Genomic DNA, 22,409 nt, shown 5'->3' on the forward strand with positions numbered 1-22,409 from the left:
GTTCATTAGCCTATATTTCATGTAATACATACTTTAATCATAGCTATGTAATAGTAAATGCATCCAACATGGCGGACGAACTCAACATCATTGAACGGGGGGAGGACTTGCACCCCAACCCACTACTTTTTACGATAAAAGAACATCTATAGTACAATCTTACTAATATTATAAATGCGAATGCCGTAAATGCTTAACGGATTTTAATGAAATTGGCACACATGTAGAACAGTCTGGAAGAACACATAGGCTACTTATTTAGTTTTTCTTTTTAATGGAACGAAGTTCCTTATCTCGCGTTGTGAAAGGGGGCTAGACGGAAAAAATTCTTACGAAAAGTTGTCACGACACTTTCTGCTATAGTAAGTATGTTAACGACGAATGAGCGCTACTTCACCATGGCAACGTCGTGACAATATGTAACGAAAATTCATAGAAATAAAATGTACTTCTTGTGAAGACTTAAGTTTTTTATTCATAGAATAAACATTGGTTCCTTCACTAATTAATCGAAAGGAACTTCGTTCCATCCGGGTGTCCCTTGACACCTCTCAAGTTTTTTCTTTTTGTGCACAGACGTTATCTTGCGACAGCCAGTTATCTATATAAATCCTATTAGCAATAAGTACTGCATGATTCAAGAGTTATACGAGTTTAAACTAATTAAAACTTAGAAGGTTAAGTATATATTCAAATGTCGCACTTCTTACTGACCCGTGCTTTCTCCAACAGTTAGTCAGTTTATTACTATCGAGTTTCAATTCTATTAAAATTTGCACGATCAATTAAATTTCCATATTTTCATTAACAATAGGTATATTTTCACCTTACCTTTACATTTAAAACACAATCTGACGATTGTACATATTCCGAATATTCCGTATCTAATGCAAATTAAGAGACCTTGCATGTTTTTAAATAACATGCCGTAATTAAAATTAGTTTTAGAATACTTTATACATTCCGCAACAGAAACTAGATTTTGTACACGAACTTGTAATCTGTTTAAATATTATTACAAACATTTGTAACGACTAAAGTGTAGTTAAATTTGTTAGTTGGTGATGTTCTATTATTGTATGTAGGACGCATTTCCCCAAGATGTTGTAACATGACAAATTCCCATTATTATAACGGTCGTGAATTAATATTTAAATAATATTAAAGGAATTTTAAGTAATTATCTTCAAATTTTAGTTATATGGACAAAAAAATACTCAAAGTAAGTAAGTATGAACAGTAAATCTTCCATAAATTAATGATCATTTTCCAACCTGATCATCTACCGTCATATCTAGACTAAATCTTAGGTCTATTTTATGGACGCTATACCCTGTTTGAACTTAATTGACCAAGAACGTGTAACCTCAAAGAACCGCCTGATACTTTGACCAATAAAATTAATATCATGTACTTATTTGCTTGCAGCTTAGAGTTCAGGGATTACATTGAAAAGTTATTTAATAGATGAAAAGTATTAGCAGTCACGTTGTTTGGTAGCATGAGGGGGTATATGTGCTCTCGATTTCCCGAGACTGGGGGTCCTGGGGGGCTTTAGGGGTTGGGGGCTTACGCCAGCCGCCGTCGAGTTTCATCAGCCGGGGGACAGGAGGGGGGGGCGCAGACCGATCAATGCTGCGCTGACGTCAAAACCTAGACCTAGGTACGCCTACTCTTTGGGGCGTCTACGTTCCTCTGAAGCCTATATTATTTTGTTAATAAAAAGCAATTAGAAAATTCTTGCCATTTACATAAATATATTTTAACTTGTTAAAAATCTATTTTAACTATTTTAATGAGAGTTTATGATAACCTAATAGGTATATCGTCTGACATGGCTTGATAACCAAACAAGGCATGATCCAAAGCTTTTTACAAAAAAAAAAAACAATTTCAATTTCGAAATAATTTACATAAAATACAAATCTAGTTTAAGAAGCTAGAGAAGAGAGTTTTTGAAGCGCAATATTTAAAAATCATATACTAAACATGAGAATCCTGCTCTAGGACATTTCAATTGAAGTGGAACTGGAATATAATGAGGTTGCGTAGGTGGCTGCTGACTACAGGTCCTATATAGCTATATGTTGTAGCAGTGGCGCAGGACGTTGACTCCCGCTAGCCAGAATTGGGTCGCAGGATCGATAGGACGTTGTTCCCACTTCCAACACTACCCGTTACGTAACTTTAAAACCTATTATTATAAAATTATATAACATTGGTTCTTTATTTAACCTTTAAATTTTACTATTTAAGGCCACTGTATGCAAACCGGTTGCGTAAAATTAAATATTAATACAAATTAACGTTGAATTAAGAAATTAATCTATACAAATATAAATACATGTAGGTATATACTTTATTGTGCACTATCATGGAGTTACAAAAAAGAAAGTAGGTACAACAGGATTTTCACAAAAGGCGATCTTATCGCTAAGCAGCGATCTCTGCCAGACAACATTTGGGTAGAAATAAGCTAAATAAACCAAATCGGTATCCACACGAACAGTGACAAGAAATAAAAATAAAAACAATAGAAATATTAATAAGAGAGTATAAAATAATACAATATTTCAACAATCCTACTATATATATATATGTATCTGAGTTAGATAGATAGATGAATAATTAACTCACCACGATTATACAAGTAATTAGCTTTACTTAGGAATCAAGAAGCGCTTTAAAGTTCCACGTATATCCAGAAATATAACTTGCTATTCAATTCAGAAGAACAAAAATGTAAAACCACACACAACACTTCCAAAGATACAAATACCATCGAACTAAGTCATTATAAAATTGTTTACAGTTAATTGACAAAATTACATCAACGTTAAAAACAAGACAGTTGTTTGATAAGTAACCGGTTTTCCTTAAATTATGGAAATAGTTCCGAATTACAACTCCCTAATAAATATGTGTTAAAAAATAACCCAACGATAATTAGTTAAACATAATAGTAACAAGAAAATATACCTTACTAGCGACCCGCCCCGGCTTCGCACGGGTGCAATGTAAAATATACCTACTACAGAATGTCCTTATACACAACGTTCACAGCTTTTTTGTCATTAGCCAATACAAACATGTTTTGCTTAGAAGCTTAGAAGCTTAGAAGTTTGTTGAACTTTTTAAGGTGAACAATACTGTAGTACATTATTTTGGTCTATCTCGTAGGGTTCAGCCAGCGTTTGCAATATAAGCGCAAAAAAACGTGCTTATTTACGACATCACATTAGAAAACTTTAAATTTATCAGTGTTTCTCTACTATATTATGCATTTATTATACATACAAACCTTCCTTAAGAATCACTCTATCTATTAAAAAAAACCGCGTCAAAATCCGTTGCGTAGTTTTAAAGATCTAAGCATACATACGGACATACAGCGAAAGCGACTTTGTTTTATACTATGTATTGATTCTGCATATGCAAGGTGTAATGTGCCAAAATTAGTGCAAATTAAAAATATATACTCTCTGTCTACATCCTAGGTTATGGGCGTGTTTTTTTTACATTGAAATAACATTAAATAGTCGAAATATAATAAAGTTAAGTTTCACCACATATTTTTCTTATAATGACTTGATCAATAACTAGAGTTTTAAATTGATAATCTTACCAGAAAAGGGCTTAGTTTTAAAAATAATTCAAACCAAGTGCGTGTATCGACCACCCACGATTCTATACGTAAACAATGCTAGAGGGAATTTTAAATGCGGTCACAAAGTCGTAAATGTTTCTTAGATCTATAATATGTTTGTGAAACACCTTTTAATATTTGGAGTATTTGATTTTTTCAGTTACGATCATAGTTAACTTTATAAAAAAACTAGCTGTCGCCCGCGACTCCGTCTGCGCGCAGTTAAAAAAACTTAATAGGGGTGTGAAAAATAGATGTTGGCCGATTCTCAGACCTACTCAATATGCTCACAAAATTTCATGAGAATCGGTCAAGCCGTTTCGGAGGAGTACGGGAACGAACATTGTGACACGAAAATTTTATATATAAGAAGATAGTAACGAAAAAAAACATGTTTGTAGGTATAGAGTAGAGAATATTCAAAACAAGTTTGAGCATAAATTTCATCATAAATATACGAACAGATAAAGTATTTAGATCATTATTACTATATACATAGAAATGAATTTTACTTGCAAGGCGAATTGCATATCGGGGTGTTCAACTAAATCTTATTTTAGAATTGTGTCAACTTTCATACCAGGATCTCATAAACGTTTCAAGTTTATAGTGTCTTCATCCGAATAAATCGAAAGAAAGAATAGCTTAATTTTGTACTAAATAGTATTTTAGAGAAAAAGGTAAAAGGTAAACTTTTTAAATGTTTCCAGCTGTGAAAGTATAAGGAAAAGAAATCATGAAGATATCACATAAAGTAACGCGATATTTTGACTAAAGTTCATTTAAAATTATTGTTAATTAAATATGCAGAGTCCAAGTTTACTAATTAAAGAGTCAGAAAATAGCGGCAAGTCAATCTGTGCATTGCATACGTTTGCTCCACAAACGGCGGGAATTCTATTTGTGGTCAAGCTTTCGCGCCATCCTGCGCCAGGTGTGTCACCTTAAGCTTTTAAATTCACGGCTCGTGCAGAAAATATTAATTGTTTCTTTTTATAAATTATATCTGGCCCTAAAAGTCAACTTACAAATCTTAAGCACCGTTTCCACTGTGATTTTCACACATACACAAAAACATATCCCACTCTAAAAATTATTTTTAGACAGTTGTTTCGGCAGTGAAGACGGGATTCACATTGATCTATGTTATTAACCAAGATTCATTAAATTGACCCACTTAAATACTTTGCATTTTTATAACGTGTATTTCAAAGACAAATTAATTATACAATCTTATCTTGATAAGATAAGGAGTGACATTGTCGGTCAATGTGTTGTAACAATTAACACAAATAACGCACAGAGAGCAACAGCTGCGTTGAATACATTCATGCGCTAATTGCCCGCTAATAATTGCTGCACATCACATTTGCGCCCACTTTAAAAAGTTACAGGTAATATAATAATTTGCGTATACGTATTTTTAAAATAAGTTATTCAATTACCTTAATTGATTACGAATAACTTCTTTATCGATCGCTATTATTTTACGTGGCATTCAATTACAGTTGGTTTAAATTTGATTTTTGGAACGAAGTTCCTTATCGCGCGTTGTGAAAGGGGGCTAGACGGAAAAAATTCTTACGAAAAGTTGTCACGACACTTTATGCTATATCACCATGGCAACGACGTGACAATATATAACGAAAATTCATAGAAATAAAATGTACTTCTTGTGAAGACTTAAGTTTTTTATGCATAGAATAAACATTGGTTCCTTCACTAATTAATTGAAAGGAACTTCGTTCCATCCGGGTGTCCCTTGACACCTCTCAAGTTTTTTATATCTGTTTTGTCAATAATTCACCTCATGTATATTTATTTAAATCTGGTTATTCGATATTTAATAAAAAATTTAATAACTTGGGTTTCCAAAAAATAATTTAAGACGCCATAGAACAACACAAGGGTGACAACAACGTAGAAGTATGGCTTCTACGTTGTCGGGCACCTTTCGTTACTAAGACAGACAACTAACAGAGAGACACAGTACATTCGTAGTATAAATTGGTACTTTATATCCACTAACCTCTCTCGCAATCTGGTCGAGCGCTTGCTCTTCCGCTGTCGCCTTCGTCTGCGTGCGCTGCCTCCGCGACGGATCCATTTCGATTGTAACTGCTCTGCCTATAAAAAAAAATCAAACAATCTTACTAATATTATAAATGCGAATGTATAGATAGATGGATGGAAGTTTGTTTGAAGATATCTCCGTAACGTATCAATGATATTGATGAAATTTGGCACAACTGTAAAACATAGTCTGGAAGAACACATAGGCTACTTATTAAGTTTTTATTCAGCGCGGACGGAGACGCGGGCGACAACCAGTGATAAATCCTGACTCTTATTTCATAAATACTTCGATACATTGAAGCTACACTATCCCTGTGTGACATAGGCTATATTTATTACTACATTTTTCTTAATTCTCCATGGATAAAGTCACAAGCAACTGCTAGTGTGTTATAAATTTAAGAAAACTGATATAATTTAAAAAGGGTAATGACAAACCTTTTATAACCCTTTATACACATCCTTCTTTAAACAATAAGAGATAATTAATAAAAAAAAAATTCTAGATAATAATTTATATCCTGATTATCTTTTAATAACTGATCAAATAAATTAATAATTACTTATTCATATAGAATAAACTGACTCATTACTATATGGCTTCACAATTGCTCAAGTTTTCCGTGGGCCCTAAGGAAATATAACAAGGATAGACTTTATAAACAGCAAAAAAGGTAATCCATCCACATGCCAGCTGTCGCTAATGCAGACATATAAGTGCAATCAATATGTTGCACTTACAATATGTCCTCTCTTTTATAAAGGTTATTTACTCATACAAATACAGAACATATAACTAAATTCAACATATAAAGTTAACATAATATATATGTTTCTTTTTATCTCTTGTTACAAATGGTTGAGATTCTTGTTTAATTTCTAAAACCGAAATACTCCAACTTAATAAATTGGTATATCATACGAAATTTCATATATTTTCTTAATGCTTTTCCCACTACATAATTACATAGTGGTTTATATGTTGTCAAATTATAACTGACTACCAAATACCTGTGAATTTTTCAGACAGAATTTTAAAAAATTTAATAATAAATATAGCTTATGTCCCTGGAATAGTGTAGGTTAACAAGAGTGGAAGATTTTTTCAAATCGATTAAGTAGTTGCGGAGCCTAAACAATCAAATTTTTCCTCTTTATATTAACTAGCTGTCGCCCGCGACATTGTCTGCGCGGAATTAAAAAAAAACTTAATATGTAGCCTATATGTACTTCCAGACAAATTTCATTATCCATCCATCCGACTCAATTTATTTAATTTTTTCTGTCATAAGAACCTTCTCCTGACAATAACAAACACAACAAAAAAAAGTGAAATCGGTCCAGCCGTTCATGCATGATGGTGTGAGCATTCATTTATATATATATATATAGTATAAACTACAATACTATATATATATATATATCATTTATTGGAAACTAGCACAAATAAATATGAATCATTTAAATAAGTTGAAGAATAAGATGACTGAAATACATATTTAAGGAAATTTGCGCACATTAAATATTCATAAAATGTTAAAAATTAAATAGCTGATTTATTTTCAAGGCTAAGTAGCAAGATCTTTAAATCTATATCTTTGTAAATAATAATAATTTTTAAATGTGTACAATATCAAAATATTGTGGAATTGACATTACATAGACTAGAACACTTTATATTCTTAACCCTTTGCACTCGAAGTTTTTTTTTGAGTCATATTACCAGCAACTCAAAGCCATTTGAGTGAAAAGATCATATTCACATGTAAGTTCATGATATACGCATTGAAAGATAAGTCATCGTTGTATGTTATTATTTTTTTTAATTGTTTATGGATACAAATGTTAGGATATATAAAAAAATTATAAAATTATTACATTTTGTAATTTTCCAAAGTGTGATACCTCTCGAAGCAATTGCCAATATGTAATCTTGGCTTCTCTAGACAGGTATCACAAAAATAATGGGTCTGCCGTCTTTCGCCTGGAAATTTTCTATTCGAACACACTAAACAATCTTTCTTGGTTCCAGAACGTATAATATGTAGGTGGTTGTTGAGTCTGGCCTCTGTATTTGGTGTGTAACTGTATTCTCAAGATGTGCTGTTTTGTCGGAAATTCCCAATCAATTGGTCCACCAACAATTTTACAAACTTCAAGTGTGTCATTGGTTTTTCATTATTTATTTTTTTAACAGAAGTGTACAATATATATGCATTTACTGTACACATTTCCATCCCCCAAAAAAATAGTTTTCTCCACCATTTCAGGGATTTTCTCAGAAAACAATATGTTGCAGCATATTGGTCGGCCCGATCTACTCCACGCATATTTTTTGTGTAATCGTGTAATTCGGCAAGGGGTATGCTTGTATAATACCTGTCGGTATACATATTAGGTCCTTACATATGAAATTGGCGTTTTTCGTACTGGCCACTTTAATCACGAATTTCTCCTCTTTGGTAAGGAATTCCAAATTCAAATTTGTACAGCTATAGACTCATGTATTTGTGGTTCGATGATCGTCATTCATTTGTTTTTTTTCTTCTGTTTTTTTCTGTTTGCGTCACTCATTTTACAAAATGGAAAACTTAAAATATCGCATTATTTACGAGTACGAGTTCCGCCGTGGCACTAGTGCTGCGGAAACGACTCGAAGGGTGAATGATGTGTATGGCGGTCGTGTTGCAAAAGAAAACACAGTTCGTTTTTGGTTCCAACGTTTTCGTTCTGGAAATTTCGATCTGCAGAACAAGCCCCGTGGACGGCCTGAGACTCAAGTTGATAATGAAGAGTTGAAGGCTATTGTGGAAGCGGATCCTTCGCAAACCACGTCCGAGGTAGCTGCAGGCTGCGATGTTAGTGATAAAACTGTTTTAATTCACTTGAAGCAAATTGGGAAGATTAAAAAGCTTGAATGGTGGGTACCTCACGAATTGACTGAAGCAAACCGGCAAACGCGCGTCGACTGTTGCGTTACATTACTAAACCGGCACAATAATTAAGGTATTTTAAACCGAATCATTACCTGTGATGAAAAATGGGTTCTTTACGATAATCGGAAGCGCTCAGCGCAATGGTTGGATCCTGGCCAGCCAGCCAAATCCTGCCCCAAGCGAAAATTAACCCCAAAAAAGTTACTTGTAAGCGTTTGGTGGACTAGTGCCGGTATTGTTCATTACAGTTTTCTCAAATCTGGCCAGACTATTACGGCTGATGTCTATTGTCAGCAATTGCAAACCATGATGGAAAAGCTAGCGGTAGAAAATAATGGTTCATACTTTGATTAATTAAATATATTATATTAAAAAATATTCGACTTTTTGTTCCTCCCATACAAAACGCCAATTTCATATGTAAGGACCTAATATGATAACCTTTAGCATTAGGAACATTGTCCAATAGTTTTCTGTACAGGTCTAAAGGAATTCTGGAACTGACAGGCAGATCAGGTCTTATGAGATTTTCAGAAGTAATACTTCCGTAATAAGGCAAAACCGAATAAACATAACCGGTAGTTGAGTCGGCCAGAACGTAAATTCTAATTCCCCATTTAGTGGGTTTAGCTGGATTATATGTCATAAAACATATTTTCCCCTTAACTCACTTGCATCCAAGTGCGGAATGCGGAATGTTGCTCAAACCGCGATTGTGTGCTGTTATCGAGAGCATAACAATCTGCGAGCCGCGATCGTCATTTGTCACCAACAGCGAAATATCCTATAACTAATTTTTACGATTTGTTTTTGTTCTCATGTTAAAAACTGAAAATTAATTCCATTGTCTCCGTAGCGGAGCCCTCGAGTTTGAAGACAAATTTTAAATGGCTCCGCTCCGGAGCCCTCGAGTGCAAAGGGTTAATATAAAATATCCTTACAAGTATCCAGCTCCAGTATTAGATACAAGTTCAAATAAATAACATTGAAAAAAAATATTAAAAATTATTTATTGACATCCAAAAATACAGTGAATTATCCAGGATCGTCGCACTAGGCGCAGCCTGTATCACGAGGATCCAGCTCAGTGATTTAACAAGAAACATCGTTAGATGGCAACGCTTGTACACTTTTAATTGTTTAACATTTTTTAGTACAAAGTTAATGATCTAATAAACTTTTATCATTGTAATTGCTCATTGTAGATAACATTCAAGAGGTGCAATTAGGCATACTACTTAATGTGTTTATTATCATTGTTATGCTGTGAGCTGTTTGTATATAATTATATATGATAAACAAAACAAGTTTATTTTACATTTTAGCTTTTTATATAATTCTTCTATATAAATCTTTAACTTGGTAATGGTAATAAAAAACAAATGTATATAAATATTTATGTTTGTCCTTACCTTTACTATTATATATTTAAAATATTGTGTTATTTATACAAACATTTTGGCACAAGTAAACAAATGATCTAAAAGTGTTGCATACACTGAGGTTACTATCAATGGGATATAAATATGCAAAACTATAACCTATAAGGTTTATTTTACTTATCCCGCGTGTTTCCACAAAACAGAATTTGAAATATAGGATTAGTAGGAAAACGGGTGGGCACAAAGCCAACATATTTTTAATGGCAGTCACAGTAAATGACATCATACTTACGGAGACAGTTTAAAGATGTAAACACATCACTATGACATTCACCACGTCCTTTTGGAAACCACCGGCTTCGTCAAGAGTTCACTTTTTATCTATCTAACTTGGTCACAAAACAACAAACATCGACAATTTGCAAATATTAAATAATATGGACCTCTAAATCACGACCTACACGAATCAGTTAAATGATATTATAAAATCTCACTCATATTAATTACAAAGAACCTGTTGGCACAATATTCAATGTTGCACTATATTCCTAACAATATTTTTATCAAAAAGCAACAAATAAAGCATTTATTCTAAAAATTATAGTAAATGACATGCATGCCATTTTTTTTCTTGCCTTTTAAAACCGTTGCGTTCAAGAACCAACTTTGAATTGTCAACTACAATAATTATGGTTGCGTTCACGGAAAGGGGCTAAATTTTAATTTTATATGAAACTTTTGTATTAAACTGTTTTTCAATTAAAAATTATCTCGTTAGGATATTAACAAACCTGCTGGCTTTGCTTTCAATTAAAAAGTCAAAGCTACGATAAGCGACAAGATCGTGTGTTACAATCAAATTGAAATTCAATTTTAATTGATTTCTGATGCTGAATTATATTTTTGTCTTAAAAGAAGCGACATGGTAAAACTTTAACATAAAAATTATAGGCACGGGAAAGAGAGTCATAACAAATTTTTAAATAATTTTATTGACATTCATACAAAGTTACGAAAATCATTTAAAGTAACATAACACTGATTGACTGACAAAATATAATAAACAAGAATCAAGCAATCTAAATCTAGTTACTAAAACAATAACTTGTGGCGTTTATTCATTCTTGGTCTTAGGAGTATCCTCCTTGTAGTAAAGGAACACAATTGAAAATAGAAATACGCCAACCATCATGGAAAATGCACTGACATAATATGGGTAAGCACTAGGAATGAAGCGCTCATATTGAGTATGCTGCAGAGGGCGCACAGATACCTGAAACAATTACATTTTTTAATTAATTAATTTACAATAAATAATAAAATCTAGTACTTTTGAATTATACTTTTTATGAAATCATGCACAGCTCCCAGAGGTATGGTTACATGCTCCTGTTATGGCCTAAAATTAAAAATGCAAACAAACCTGTGTGGTATGATAAAGCCGCGTATATCCAATTCTATCATAGTCCACTTTGAATTGATACACTCCCCACACATCTGGCACTTTGAACACAGCTTCATACACTCCATTAGGTTTCTTCTTCAGTGTTGTACGGATGAATGGATCAATTCGGACAAACTCTAGTTGAACATCATTTGCATCAAATGGTTGCCATTTACCATTCTTCAGCTCTTCAATTTCAATTCTGTAAACCTGCAATTAGTGTACAAACAGATGTTTAGTTATTACATGAGCAAAATTAATAGCATTAAAAAATAACAATAACTATAAATTATTACATACAACAGTATCAGTAATGGTGTATGTGTTTGAGGACTCATTTTCACCCTCTCTGTTGTGGTGCACACGTCTAACACGTAAGCGTCCCCGTTCTCCAAACGCCCACTCACTGAGGTGTACAGCAAGAGCTTTATTGCCGGAAAGATTGCTACTCACTTTATCACCCTAGAATCCAAACATAAATATTATTAGACAATAAATTTAAAGAGTAAAAACAATAGAAACTGCTTAAAATTAAATCAACTTAGTGGTTTTCACCATACATAATATATCTGAGCAGCTCCAAAACATGAGATCATGGCTAAATCTATGTATATGAAAGAAAGTCATGTTAACGGCTGAATCGATTTGACTGAAAATTGGTGGGCAGGTAGCTTAGAACCAGGAAACGGACATAGGAAAATTTTTACCCCATTTTCTATTTTTTTTTTATTTTATTCCACGCGGACGGAGTCGCGGGTAAAAGCTAGTTCTGTATAATTACTGCCTTATATATATATAATACATTTTTTTATAAGAGAAGGAGGCAAACAATAAGGAACACTGAGGTGATCATCGACACCTATGGACATCCACAACAACTTTAAGAAAATGGTATGCTCCCTTCAGTAATAAGGGCTACTGGTTATTACCACTCTATCTCTGGTTCCTATAATTTTGTAATAATTGTTTTTAAATGTTTCACAACTTACATGCACTTTAGCCACTGGAGAGTTGAATGCGTCATCAGAAAAGAAGAACATAGATCCACTGAAGACAATGCGGGCGTTATTCCTGGCCTGTAGAGCTGCAATCAAGACAGTCTTTCGTCCAACTGCATGGGGATACTCTTTAACCTGTTAAGAAAATTGACAAAAAGATTTACAACAACATTGAAGATATTGTGTTTTTACCTATTTTCATTAGGTTTTGTATTATCAAATTCAACATTTTTACAAGGTATCTAAGAAGACATTATACAATGAAATTTAAGTTTCTATATATTGAAGTGTCAAAGTGAAATCTCTAATTTACAAGTTAGATAAAATCTTCCCCTTATTTTGGCCAGTAATTTGAGCTTACCTGACTCTTTGGATTATAGCTGTAAGCAGTGCTATCAGCAGTTAGTATTGGCAACACTAAGCTATTGTCTTTATCCAGAATCAATCCTGTTCCCTCAAACAGCAGCGGCTGGGTGTTGTGCTCGCCTACAATAGTAGGTGCTGATATAAGATTCTTTGGTGACACCACTATTCTGGTATGATCTCCATCATCTAACATGTCATAGTTGAAATGATCTATTACCGCTGCAGATTCCTCATCCATCTAAAACATTTAGAATTTTTTAAATTTTAATACAAATATGAAAAAATTCTTGACTTCATTTTGAGTTCCAATTCATAATAAAAAACAAAGCAATTTAACTCAATGGTCAGTAATTTGCATGTGCTTTACTTAAAAATTAAAAAGAAAAGTATACTCTACCTCAAATCCACATTCAGTAGCAATTTCTCTGTACACATCGCCGGCAGCGGCGTTGCCCGCCACCAAAACATTACCACCATCATCTATAAATTTGGTGATAGCTTCTGTGTCGATTTGACCTCCGAATTCCACCACAGAAGGTGAGAATATTATAAGATTTTTGTACAAATATTCGCCATACTTGGAGAGAAGTAGATTGCCGTCGTCGGCCAACTTGAATGTAAGAACGTAACCACGGTCTGAAAAATAAAACCACCACTATTATTTGACGTACAACGGAATTTGCTTTATACTATTCTTGGAGTTAGTTTGAAATATTCGAAATTGTGATAGCCGGCATTTTACCTAACCCATGAATATTTTACCTTGCAACGATTTAAAGAATTGTGAGTGAGTTTCTCTTATATTAAGGTTATCAACCAAGACTAAAGTTTCTTGATCAGCTATTGCTATATTTATACAGATAGCTAGCCCTAAAATTAGAGAAAACTTCATTTTGGAAAAAATATTATATCCACTTTATGCGACGTGTCCCTTTACTTTTTCTTATTGACAAGTGTTGCCATTTTACATTTTCACAAATATTTTTACATTGCCGAACTATTGCTAAGTTAACCAAAGTTCCAATGCCTTATTAAATTAAAAAAAAGTTAACCAAAGTTCCCATTTTCATTTTGTTCAAAATTCAAAAGTTAAATAATTTAAGTTAAGTTAAAAATAAAATTAAATAATTTAAAATTATGAATTACTCTTAAAATAAAGGATTTTTTGGAACATGATATACCTGAATACTTAAACTAATAAAAAACTACTAAAAATAATCAAAAAATCAATTAATCCTTGCAATTTATCGTTTTGGTGTTCGGCGTTTTACAAACGCCCGTTTGTGTAATCGTCAGTGTATGGATAAAATAAGCTCTTGCAGTGCTTGAGTTGTAAAACTACAAATATTATTTTCAGTTAACTTGTTCTACCTGTAATTTGCTTTAAATAGTATTTAATGTAATATAATTTTCATAAAAATAATGTCTCAAATAAAAAACATGTCATAGGTCAATATTTTTTTATCTAGCAAGTCTCCTTTAAATCACTTATAATCTGCGTTATATTTTGATTGACATTTACCTAAAATGTTTTATTTTTGTATCGCAAGGAAAACTAATAAAATTAGTTAATTTTAACAACGTTTTGTTTGGTTTCCTACAGTCTTCCGAAAATTCCAATATTAAAATGATATCGCGGTCTAAACACCGCTCAACTGTTGAAGTTTGTTCGGACTGCGGGGCATCAGGTCAGGCGGTGTTGTAATTTTCTTTAATTGGTATAATTTAATCCTATGTTAATAGTCTAATGTATCTGGTGGGCGCCACCTAAAATTGCGGTTTCAGATCCTACGTGGGCATCGATTAACCGTGGATTGTTACTTTGTGCCGAATGCTGTAGTGTACATCGCAGTATGGGAAGACATATTTCTCACGTTAAATCACTACGGCAAGGTTCCTGGCCACCCTCTTTACTGGCGGTATGACGATAAACTTTATTGTTCCGTGTTATGTGGCTAGATCGCAAAAACACTGTATAGACTTATGTACGTAAACATTATGTTTTGTAGTTGGTGCAGTCCCTTACAGCTCAAAATGTGAATAGTATATGGGAACATTCGTTACTGGACACTTCGGCGCCAAAACACTTGCGTAAAAAACCGCAACCCAAAGATCCACTACAGTAAGTTATTTAGAAATGTATAATTTTTTGTATTTATGATATTGTTGATTGTTGTTTAAATATTTTTATTCCTCAATTTTATTTACAAAAATGTATCTTTAAGTAAGCCAAAATTTAATATATCTTTGTTTATAATGCACTTGTTATTCATCCCATGAGTTATTTTCAGTAAAGATAAGGCTGCAGAATTATCAATGCAACTAATACCCTTGATAAATGCTGCATCTTAGACAATTACATATCTTATCTTTTATATGCTAAGATTAACTGTAGTAATTTTCTGCTTAGTTATATAAAATACTAGCAAGCAGTCCCAGTTTTACGTGGGTAGACAGGAACTAGACAGTCAATGCTACTTATAGGTATTAAAATAAGCTTGTTTTAAGTTTATACAGAACAATCAAGTATTTTTCCCTTAAATCTATAAATACTAGTAAGGATTACTAGACCTAGGTCTCATTCCTAGAGGATTTACCAAAAGTTAATATAATTAAGAAACTCGTAATACTTTTTCAGTCCAATAAAGTCAGAATTCATATTAGCTAAACACTTGCGTTTGGCATATGTTCTGAAAGCCCGTCGAGATGAACCACCCAGTGAGTTGGGCAGACAGCTGCATAGTGCAGTCAGGAGTTCTTCGCTCGATACAGCCATGCGGTTACTTGCACAAGGTGCTGATCCCAATTATTACAATCAGGTTAGTGCATGTAATATAATGGTAAGAAAATTGACACTATATAGCAAGGTTTATATTTATTTATGAATTATCTATTTTGTACTTCAAGATGGTTTATATCATTATTATATAAAATAAGCTTTTACCCGCGACTCCGTCCACGCGGAATAAAAAATAGAAAACTGGGTAAAAATTATCCTATGTCCGTTTCCTGGTTCTAAACTACCTGCCCACCAATTTTCAGTCAAATCGATTCAGCTGTTCTTGAGTTATAAATGAGTTATAAATGACGACTTTCTTTTATACATATATATAGATAGATAACCCGTTTCTAACTGCAGCTCGAACAAACTTAGGCTTATGTTTACCAATTATCAGATTAATGTATATATACAATGTATTGCATAATTCTTTTGTAATAGAAGATCCTAATCAAGATCATGGTAATCCAAATATCGCACAATCAAAGAAATGATGCGACTCAAATCAATATCTACAAAAGATTGTCTAGATTTAAAAAATATCTTTGAGGTGTTGTGATTTTATTTTTGTCCTTTTTTCCCTCTATCTTTTTTTTATTACATATTTAGCTTCATTACTGAGACGTCAATAAAACCACGCGGTAGGTAACGAACTAATTTATTCTATGCGCAGTGCCAGCGCATACCCGACAAATACCTTACAATTACATAAATCTTACTAATCTTGTTTATATAAAGTATTGGTGTTTCAGTTTGTTGCTTTGTTATACTTGTATGATGTGTACACATATAATTTGGATAAATTATTATCAGTTTTTTTTTATTTGCTTTTATTATATTAGTTATTATGCATGTGTTATAATTTACATCTTGGTGTATTTAAATAAATAAATGATTAAAAATTTTAATACTTGTAGTTCTCTACTAAGTATTTTTGTAGACTAATTTATAATCATTATAAATTGATAGTAAACTAATTTTGATTGTTTTAGGAGAAAGGAAGTGCATGTCTCCATGTAGCATGTAGAGCGGGGCAGCCAGCACAAGCTGAGCTTTTAGTAGCCTGGGGTGCAGATCCCAATACAAGGGACAGCTCCGGGAATACACCCGCTGATTGCGCAAGGTATTTTAAATTTACTTGTATATAATAGCTGTTAAACTATAACAACTATAACCTGACCTCAATAACCTTATTATGTCCTCTTCTTTTCTGACTCATATAATTATTTAGCTATCAATGTGTTTTTCGAGTTTCGATTTACATATGTACATTTATCCGACGTTTTTATGATGAAGGAAAATATCGTGATGCTGCACATATCTGAGATATTCAATGATATGTGTGAAGTCAACCCGCACTTGGCTGTGGTTGACTATGACCTAGTCACCCCTAACTTAGGGTAGGCTCCGAGCCCATTGGGGACATTAAGTGATAGTCTAAGATCCCGCTGCAGGATTGGTGTGCTCATCGACTTTTTGTTTAAAACCAAATTTTTATGTTTATTTATAGTTAAGAGAATATATATTTACTAGGGTGCCTATCAAAATTTGGCCGCCATTATTTTTTAAAAAATTATTTTTAATTGATTTTTGGTAAAAAATTTCGTTTATTTATTTTTTAAATAAAATAACGTCTACATAACGGTAATTAATATCAAGATTCTAAAAAATCACGGTTGCCGTTGCGCACCTGGCCGCACCTCTTTGCAGCCAGGTGTAAACAGGTATGATTTCGATAAATTTATACGTTTGTAACCTATTTTTATTAATTATATGTCAAATTAAAGCTAATTTTTTTCTTTTAATTATCATATAAAGTTGCTCAATTAAATCTGGCCGCAAATAAGGGTTACTGGCTGTTAAAGATAATAAATATTTAAGGTAGAGTGAAAGAGAGTTAGCGCGTAACATCATTTGTCAGACGAGGACAGCGATTGCCGGCTGTGCGACGCTTTTAAGCCATTGCGCATGCGTCGAACGTTAGTGTTCTCAACCACCGGGGAGTAATAGAGACGACTTATAATAAATACTCCAAAAAATATGTAATTTTTTTCAAAATGACAAATTTAAAAATTGCAACAAAAAATTAATATTGATTTGATATATCGACGGTCTAGTTAGGAATTTGTCTAACTCCTTATTTTTTAGAGGGTGATTTTTTTTAACATTTTGATGAAGCAATAATCCAATTACAAATTATTTGAATGATTCAAACTTAAATATTATATCTCTATTAGATATAAATAATTTTAAATGGTTTTTAAAATGATAATAAATTTTGAAGTAATTGTTTTTTTCGTACAAATAAAATATTCTCTAAAAAGGAGTTAGATAATTTGCTAATTAGAACGTCGATATTTAATATTAATTTAAAAAATTAAAAAATAAAACCAAGGTGACTTAAGTAAAAGAAAAATAACAATGTAAATATAAAACGTTGTTTATTACGAACTCCAAAACAGCGTGGTTTTTATGTTAGAATAAAAATGCCGCATCTGTTCAGTTGAGAACACTAACATTCGACGCATGCGCAATGGCTTAAAAGCGTCGCACAGCCGGCAATCGCTGTCCTCGTCTGACAAATGATGTTACGCGCTAACTCTCTTTCACTCTACCTTAAATATTTATTATCTTTAACAGCCAGTAACCCTTATTTGCGGCCAGATTTAATTGAGCAACTTTATATGATAATTAAAAGAAAAAAATTAGCTTTAATTTGACATATAATTAATAAAAATAGGTTATAAACGTATAAATTTATCGAAATCATACCTGTTTACACCTGGCTGCAAAGAGGTGCGGCCAGGTGCGCAACGGCAACCGTGATTTTTTAGAATCTTGATATTAATTACCGTTATGTAGACGTTATTTTATTTAAAAAATAAACAACGAAATTTTTTACCAAAAATCAATTAAAAATAATTTTTTAAAAAATAATGGCGGCCAAATTTTGATAGGCACCCTAGTAAATATATATTCTCTTAACTATAAATAAACATAAAAATTTGGTTTTAAACAAAAAGTCGATGAGCACACCAATCCTGCAGCGGGATCTTAGACTATGAGCTGATGATAGTTATTTATTAATTTACATGGATAGCTGTGGACTCACAATACTTACAAAAGCAAACCGATTGTTTACCTTTATTTGAATGATAAAATGACGAATGTAAATTTGTTTTTTCTATGTTCAAATAAATATATTGATTTATAATTAACTAGCTTTTACCCGCGACTCCATCCGCGCGGAATAAAAAATAGAAAATGGGGTAAAAATTATCCTATATCCGTTTCCTGGTTCTAAGCTACCTGCCCACCAATTTTCAGTTAAATCGATTCAGCCGTTCTTGAGTTATAAATAGTGTAACTAACACGACTTTCTTTTATATATATAGATATAGATTGATTGATTGAATATTGTAAATAAATAAAAAACTGGGTATATATGCGTTGTTTAGACAAGGAGGGCATACTGAGTTAGCGGAGAGAGTGACAGAGTTGGTTTATGAGGCAACGGATCGTATGATCGTGTTCCTGACTGGTGAGAGGCCCGCACACGCTGCCGGCCGGCACTTCATGGTGCCGCGCGCTCACGACACACACGAGATGACAGATGTTGCTAAAGCGGCACGGGGCAAGCTGCAGCTGGTGAGTGCCAGCTTCCATCTAAAGACTAGTGACTATGTTGAAATGTTTTCAGTGCTTTCCGACTTTACTCTTAGCGAGATTTTTCTTTTGGTACATGTGATACTCTATTGCAATGTTTGAGATGAATTGAAAGGATAAGATATTTTTTTAATTACAGCTACCAAATCATCTTTTTGAAGAGTTGGTGATGGACATTTATGATGAAATTGATCGGAGAGAGACCGAAGCGAGTAAGTATTAATTTTCTTTATTGGACTGGTGTATTAACTTTCTCTATACTTTATGGTTTGAAAAACCTTGTGTGCCGACCCCACGTGAGTGGGAAAAGGTCAGGGGGATGGATTGGAGTGTTCTATTTCCATTCTATTGTTTTTTTTTCTATAATAAAATACAACAGCAAAAGTAGCTAATGTTTAACGAGCTGTTTTGTTAAAAAAAAAACTATTTTTTTTTTCGTTATTCACGTCGTCTGCTGTGCTTTTTTAGTTTGGCAAAGCGAGGCAAGTGGACTGGAGCGATGCGGCGTGGCGTTCCTGCCGGTGAACCCCGCACTGTCCGCACCGAGGAACCAGGGCCGGCAGAAGCTGGCGCGTCTCTCCGCGCCCGAGCTGGCAGCGCTCCTGCGAGATGTACTGCTGGATGCCACCAGGCGGCAACGGTTGGCGACACTCCATCCCAGAAGTAAGGATGCATTGAATAATCGTGTTCTCTAATGCCTCTAACTGCCACAAACAGAGTCGTTTTATTACTTAAATAGTTTTTTAGGGTAAATTTCTTATTCTAAAATTTTTAAATCTCCATTTAGGATACCCTAAGTGATCATTTAATGTTTATTTGTACACAGTTAATTATTTCAAAAACAGTCTTCTTACATTCAAAGTTCAACACCAACTTTTTGAATCTTAAAATTTGTCAATTGTTGTAATAAATATGTTATTTTCTAGCTCCGGGTGGTCATCTCAATCCGTTGCTGTCTGCGAGCCACTTGAAGCACATGTCTCAGATGTCAGACGACGAGCCCCTGTATGACTCTGTGGCCTCCGACGACGACTACGCAGCTCTCACACCGATAGACCTCGATGTAAGTGTGCCTGCATAAATAACTACATACATGAGGTGTCTGAATTAAAATTTCTATCAAAAATTTACATTTACAGATGACGAATATTCATCCAAGAACTGCTGAAGCGGTGTCATCAACGTACAACCCATCATTACCCAACGACCAAACGGACTCGAAGCGAACTCAATCACCAACCACATTGAACGCACCGGAACACGAAATCGAAACACTAAAGAAGGAACTTGACAATAGAGATTCCACGATCACGGAACTCAAGAACCAATTGAAGAATTTACAAACAATAGTTGAACAGCTGACGAAAGAAAACAGTGTATTAAAAACTACTAGTAGTATAGATGACGACCAGAGTATGACGTCACAGACTTCTATAAGTGAGAGTGGTGTGTTGGAGGGGAAGTTTCCAGAAAGAGGAAGGAGCCTAGAGACGGACCAGCTGACATTGAGTGAGGAGGTTGACGTGCGACAGAATGCGAAGCCCCAGCGACCGGTCAGTATGTATGAGGCTAGGGAGGGCCCAAAGAATAACTGGCAGGTTACTAAACATCAGGTACTAATTCATATTAATTTTACTAATTTTTTTATAGGTTTTTTTTTTATTAGTTTCATTTATTTGTTGAAAAATATTCTTCGAATAATTTGGATTTTCTTCATACTAAAGTGGTTATATTTTTCAACAACTAATTATTAGAAGTATTTAGTTTCCTATTTTTAATTTGCTTTATATTATAACTATTCCAAACTAGAGGATACAATGTAGACCAACATCTATAGTTTTAATTATAATATTTGTATAACAGATGTTAAAGTAGCAAAAAGCTTAACAAAAATAAACATTTGTAGTTTTATAGAGGCTTTTAAGTAGAATTGGCATTGGTTTATTATTATTATATTTTGAATGCATGATTTACATTTGATTATATGTTTATTTCCATTTTAAAAATATATTTACAAATTATAAAACACTCCATTCAAAATACCTCGATGATTTCCATTAGTTAACAAGCCTGCCGGGTCTGGAGAGGTCGTTGACGCAGAGTGCGCTGGACGGCGATGAGGGCGTGGCCCTCGGGGCAGAGGGCGGAGCGCTAGCGGGCGAGGAGGCGGTACAGCGACGCGCGGAGGCGGTGACGCGCGCCATACAGGACCTGTGGGCCGCCGCACGCCTACAGCAGCCCCATCTCGCGGACCGCGCACAACACATACGACGTGCAGTGCGTGCGCTATTAGCATTATTCCCACAGGTACTAATTACTTGATAACTTTTTCTATACAGAATTATATTATTCAATTTTTTATATAATTTTAAATAATTCTTGTACAGAACTGCTCGGACCCGACGCTGCAGGAGGTGGTGTACAGCTTGCGTGTGGCGAGTGAGGAGGTGCAAGCGGCGTGTGCTACACCAGCCTCGCTGGACCGCGTGCGCGCCGCCGCCTATGAACTGGCGCGCGCCACCAAGCTGCTCGTCACCCGCGCGCATCCCTCCTAGCGCCCACTGCCCGGGCGCGCGCATGACACCCTCTAGTGCCCGCACACGTGTCTCAGTGTTAAAACATCATAGTGAACAGTGTTCCAATATCACAATGAACAGTGTTCCAACATCATAATGAACAGTGTTCCAACATCATTGTGAAGTGTTCCGAGTAATATTAGTGAATGTTTAGACTACTGGAGAAGATCAATACACGAACTCATATTATTTTTATATGAAGCGTCTGGTACTACTTATAGTTACATTACTTCCTTTGTAGAAAGACAACATTGTGAAGCAAGATGCACATATTTGGAAAGAAATTTTACCTATCGGCACATTGTGATTGACTAAGGGCTAATCAAAGACAAATTTAAAAAAGCCTTGAGCCCCTCGGTAAAGATGGGGGTGAGTATATAAGATGACAACTTTACTTGATTTATTAGACATAGTACTTATGTCAAAACATTATTTTAATATTAGGTCCTTACATATGAAATTGGCGTTTTGTATGGGAGGAACAAAAAGTCGAATATTTTTTAATATAATATATTTAATTAATCAAAGTATGAACCATTA

At 34.0% G+C, this 22,409-nt stretch overlaps 3 protein-coding genes across 3 annotated transcripts in view; 1 reads left to right on the plus strand and 2 right to left on the minus strand.

Annotated features, from left to right (window-relative positions):
* Positions 1-10,604, minus strand: part of LOC106718410 (leucine-rich repeat flightless-interacting protein 2) — a 35,632-nt gene extending 25,028 nt beyond the window's left edge. The window contains exons 1-2 of the mRNA XM_045686792.1: positions 10,333-10,604; positions 5,676-5,773 (exon numbers count right to left, since the gene is read on the minus strand). Coding sequence (XP_045542748.1) covers positions 5,676-5,753 — 78 coding nt within the window. The 5' untranslated portion in view covers positions 5,754-5,773; positions 10,333-10,604. The remainder of the gene's footprint in view (positions 1-5,675; positions 5,774-10,332) is intronic.
* A 502-nt stretch (positions 10,605-11,106) lies between these two features.
* LOC106718448 (dolichyl-diphosphooligosaccharide--protein glycosyltransferase 48 kDa subunit) lies at positions 11,107-13,797 on the minus strand. Its single transcript, XM_014512534.2, has 7 exons — positions 13,611-13,797; positions 13,246-13,484; positions 12,844-13,086; positions 12,474-12,617; positions 11,785-11,946; positions 11,464-11,694; positions 11,107-11,313 (listed from the first exon to the last, which is right to left on the minus strand). Exons 1-7 carry the CDS (start codon positions 13,738-13,740, stop codon positions 11,155-11,157), a joined length of 1,308 nt encoding a protein of 435 aa, XP_014368020.2. The 5' UTR covers positions 13,741-13,797; the 3' UTR covers positions 11,107-11,154.
* Positions 13,798-14,370: 573 nt separating this feature from the next.
* On the plus strand, positions 14,371-22,073 carry LOC106718409 (ARF GTPase-activating protein Git). The gene is made up of 12 exons (XM_045686827.1): positions 14,371-14,536; positions 14,634-14,767; positions 14,858-14,970; positions 15,487-15,667; positions 16,620-16,750; positions 19,086-19,275; positions 19,433-19,505; positions 19,762-19,956; positions 20,220-20,356; positions 20,433-20,906; positions 21,355-21,600; positions 21,681-22,073. Exons 1-12 carry the CDS (start codon positions 14,476-14,478, stop codon positions 21,846-21,848), a joined length of 2,103 nt encoding a protein of 700 aa, XP_045542783.1. The 5' UTR covers positions 14,371-14,475; the 3' UTR covers positions 21,849-22,073.
* The last annotated feature ends 336 nt before the right edge of the window (positions 22,074-22,409 follow it).

The sequence above is a fragment of the Papilio machaon genome, chromosome 4 (assembly GCF_912999745.1).
Source record: "Papilio machaon chromosome 4, ilPapMach1.1, whole genome shotgun sequence".
NCBI lineage: Eukaryota > Metazoa > Arthropoda > Insecta > Lepidoptera > Papilionidae > Papilio > Papilio machaon.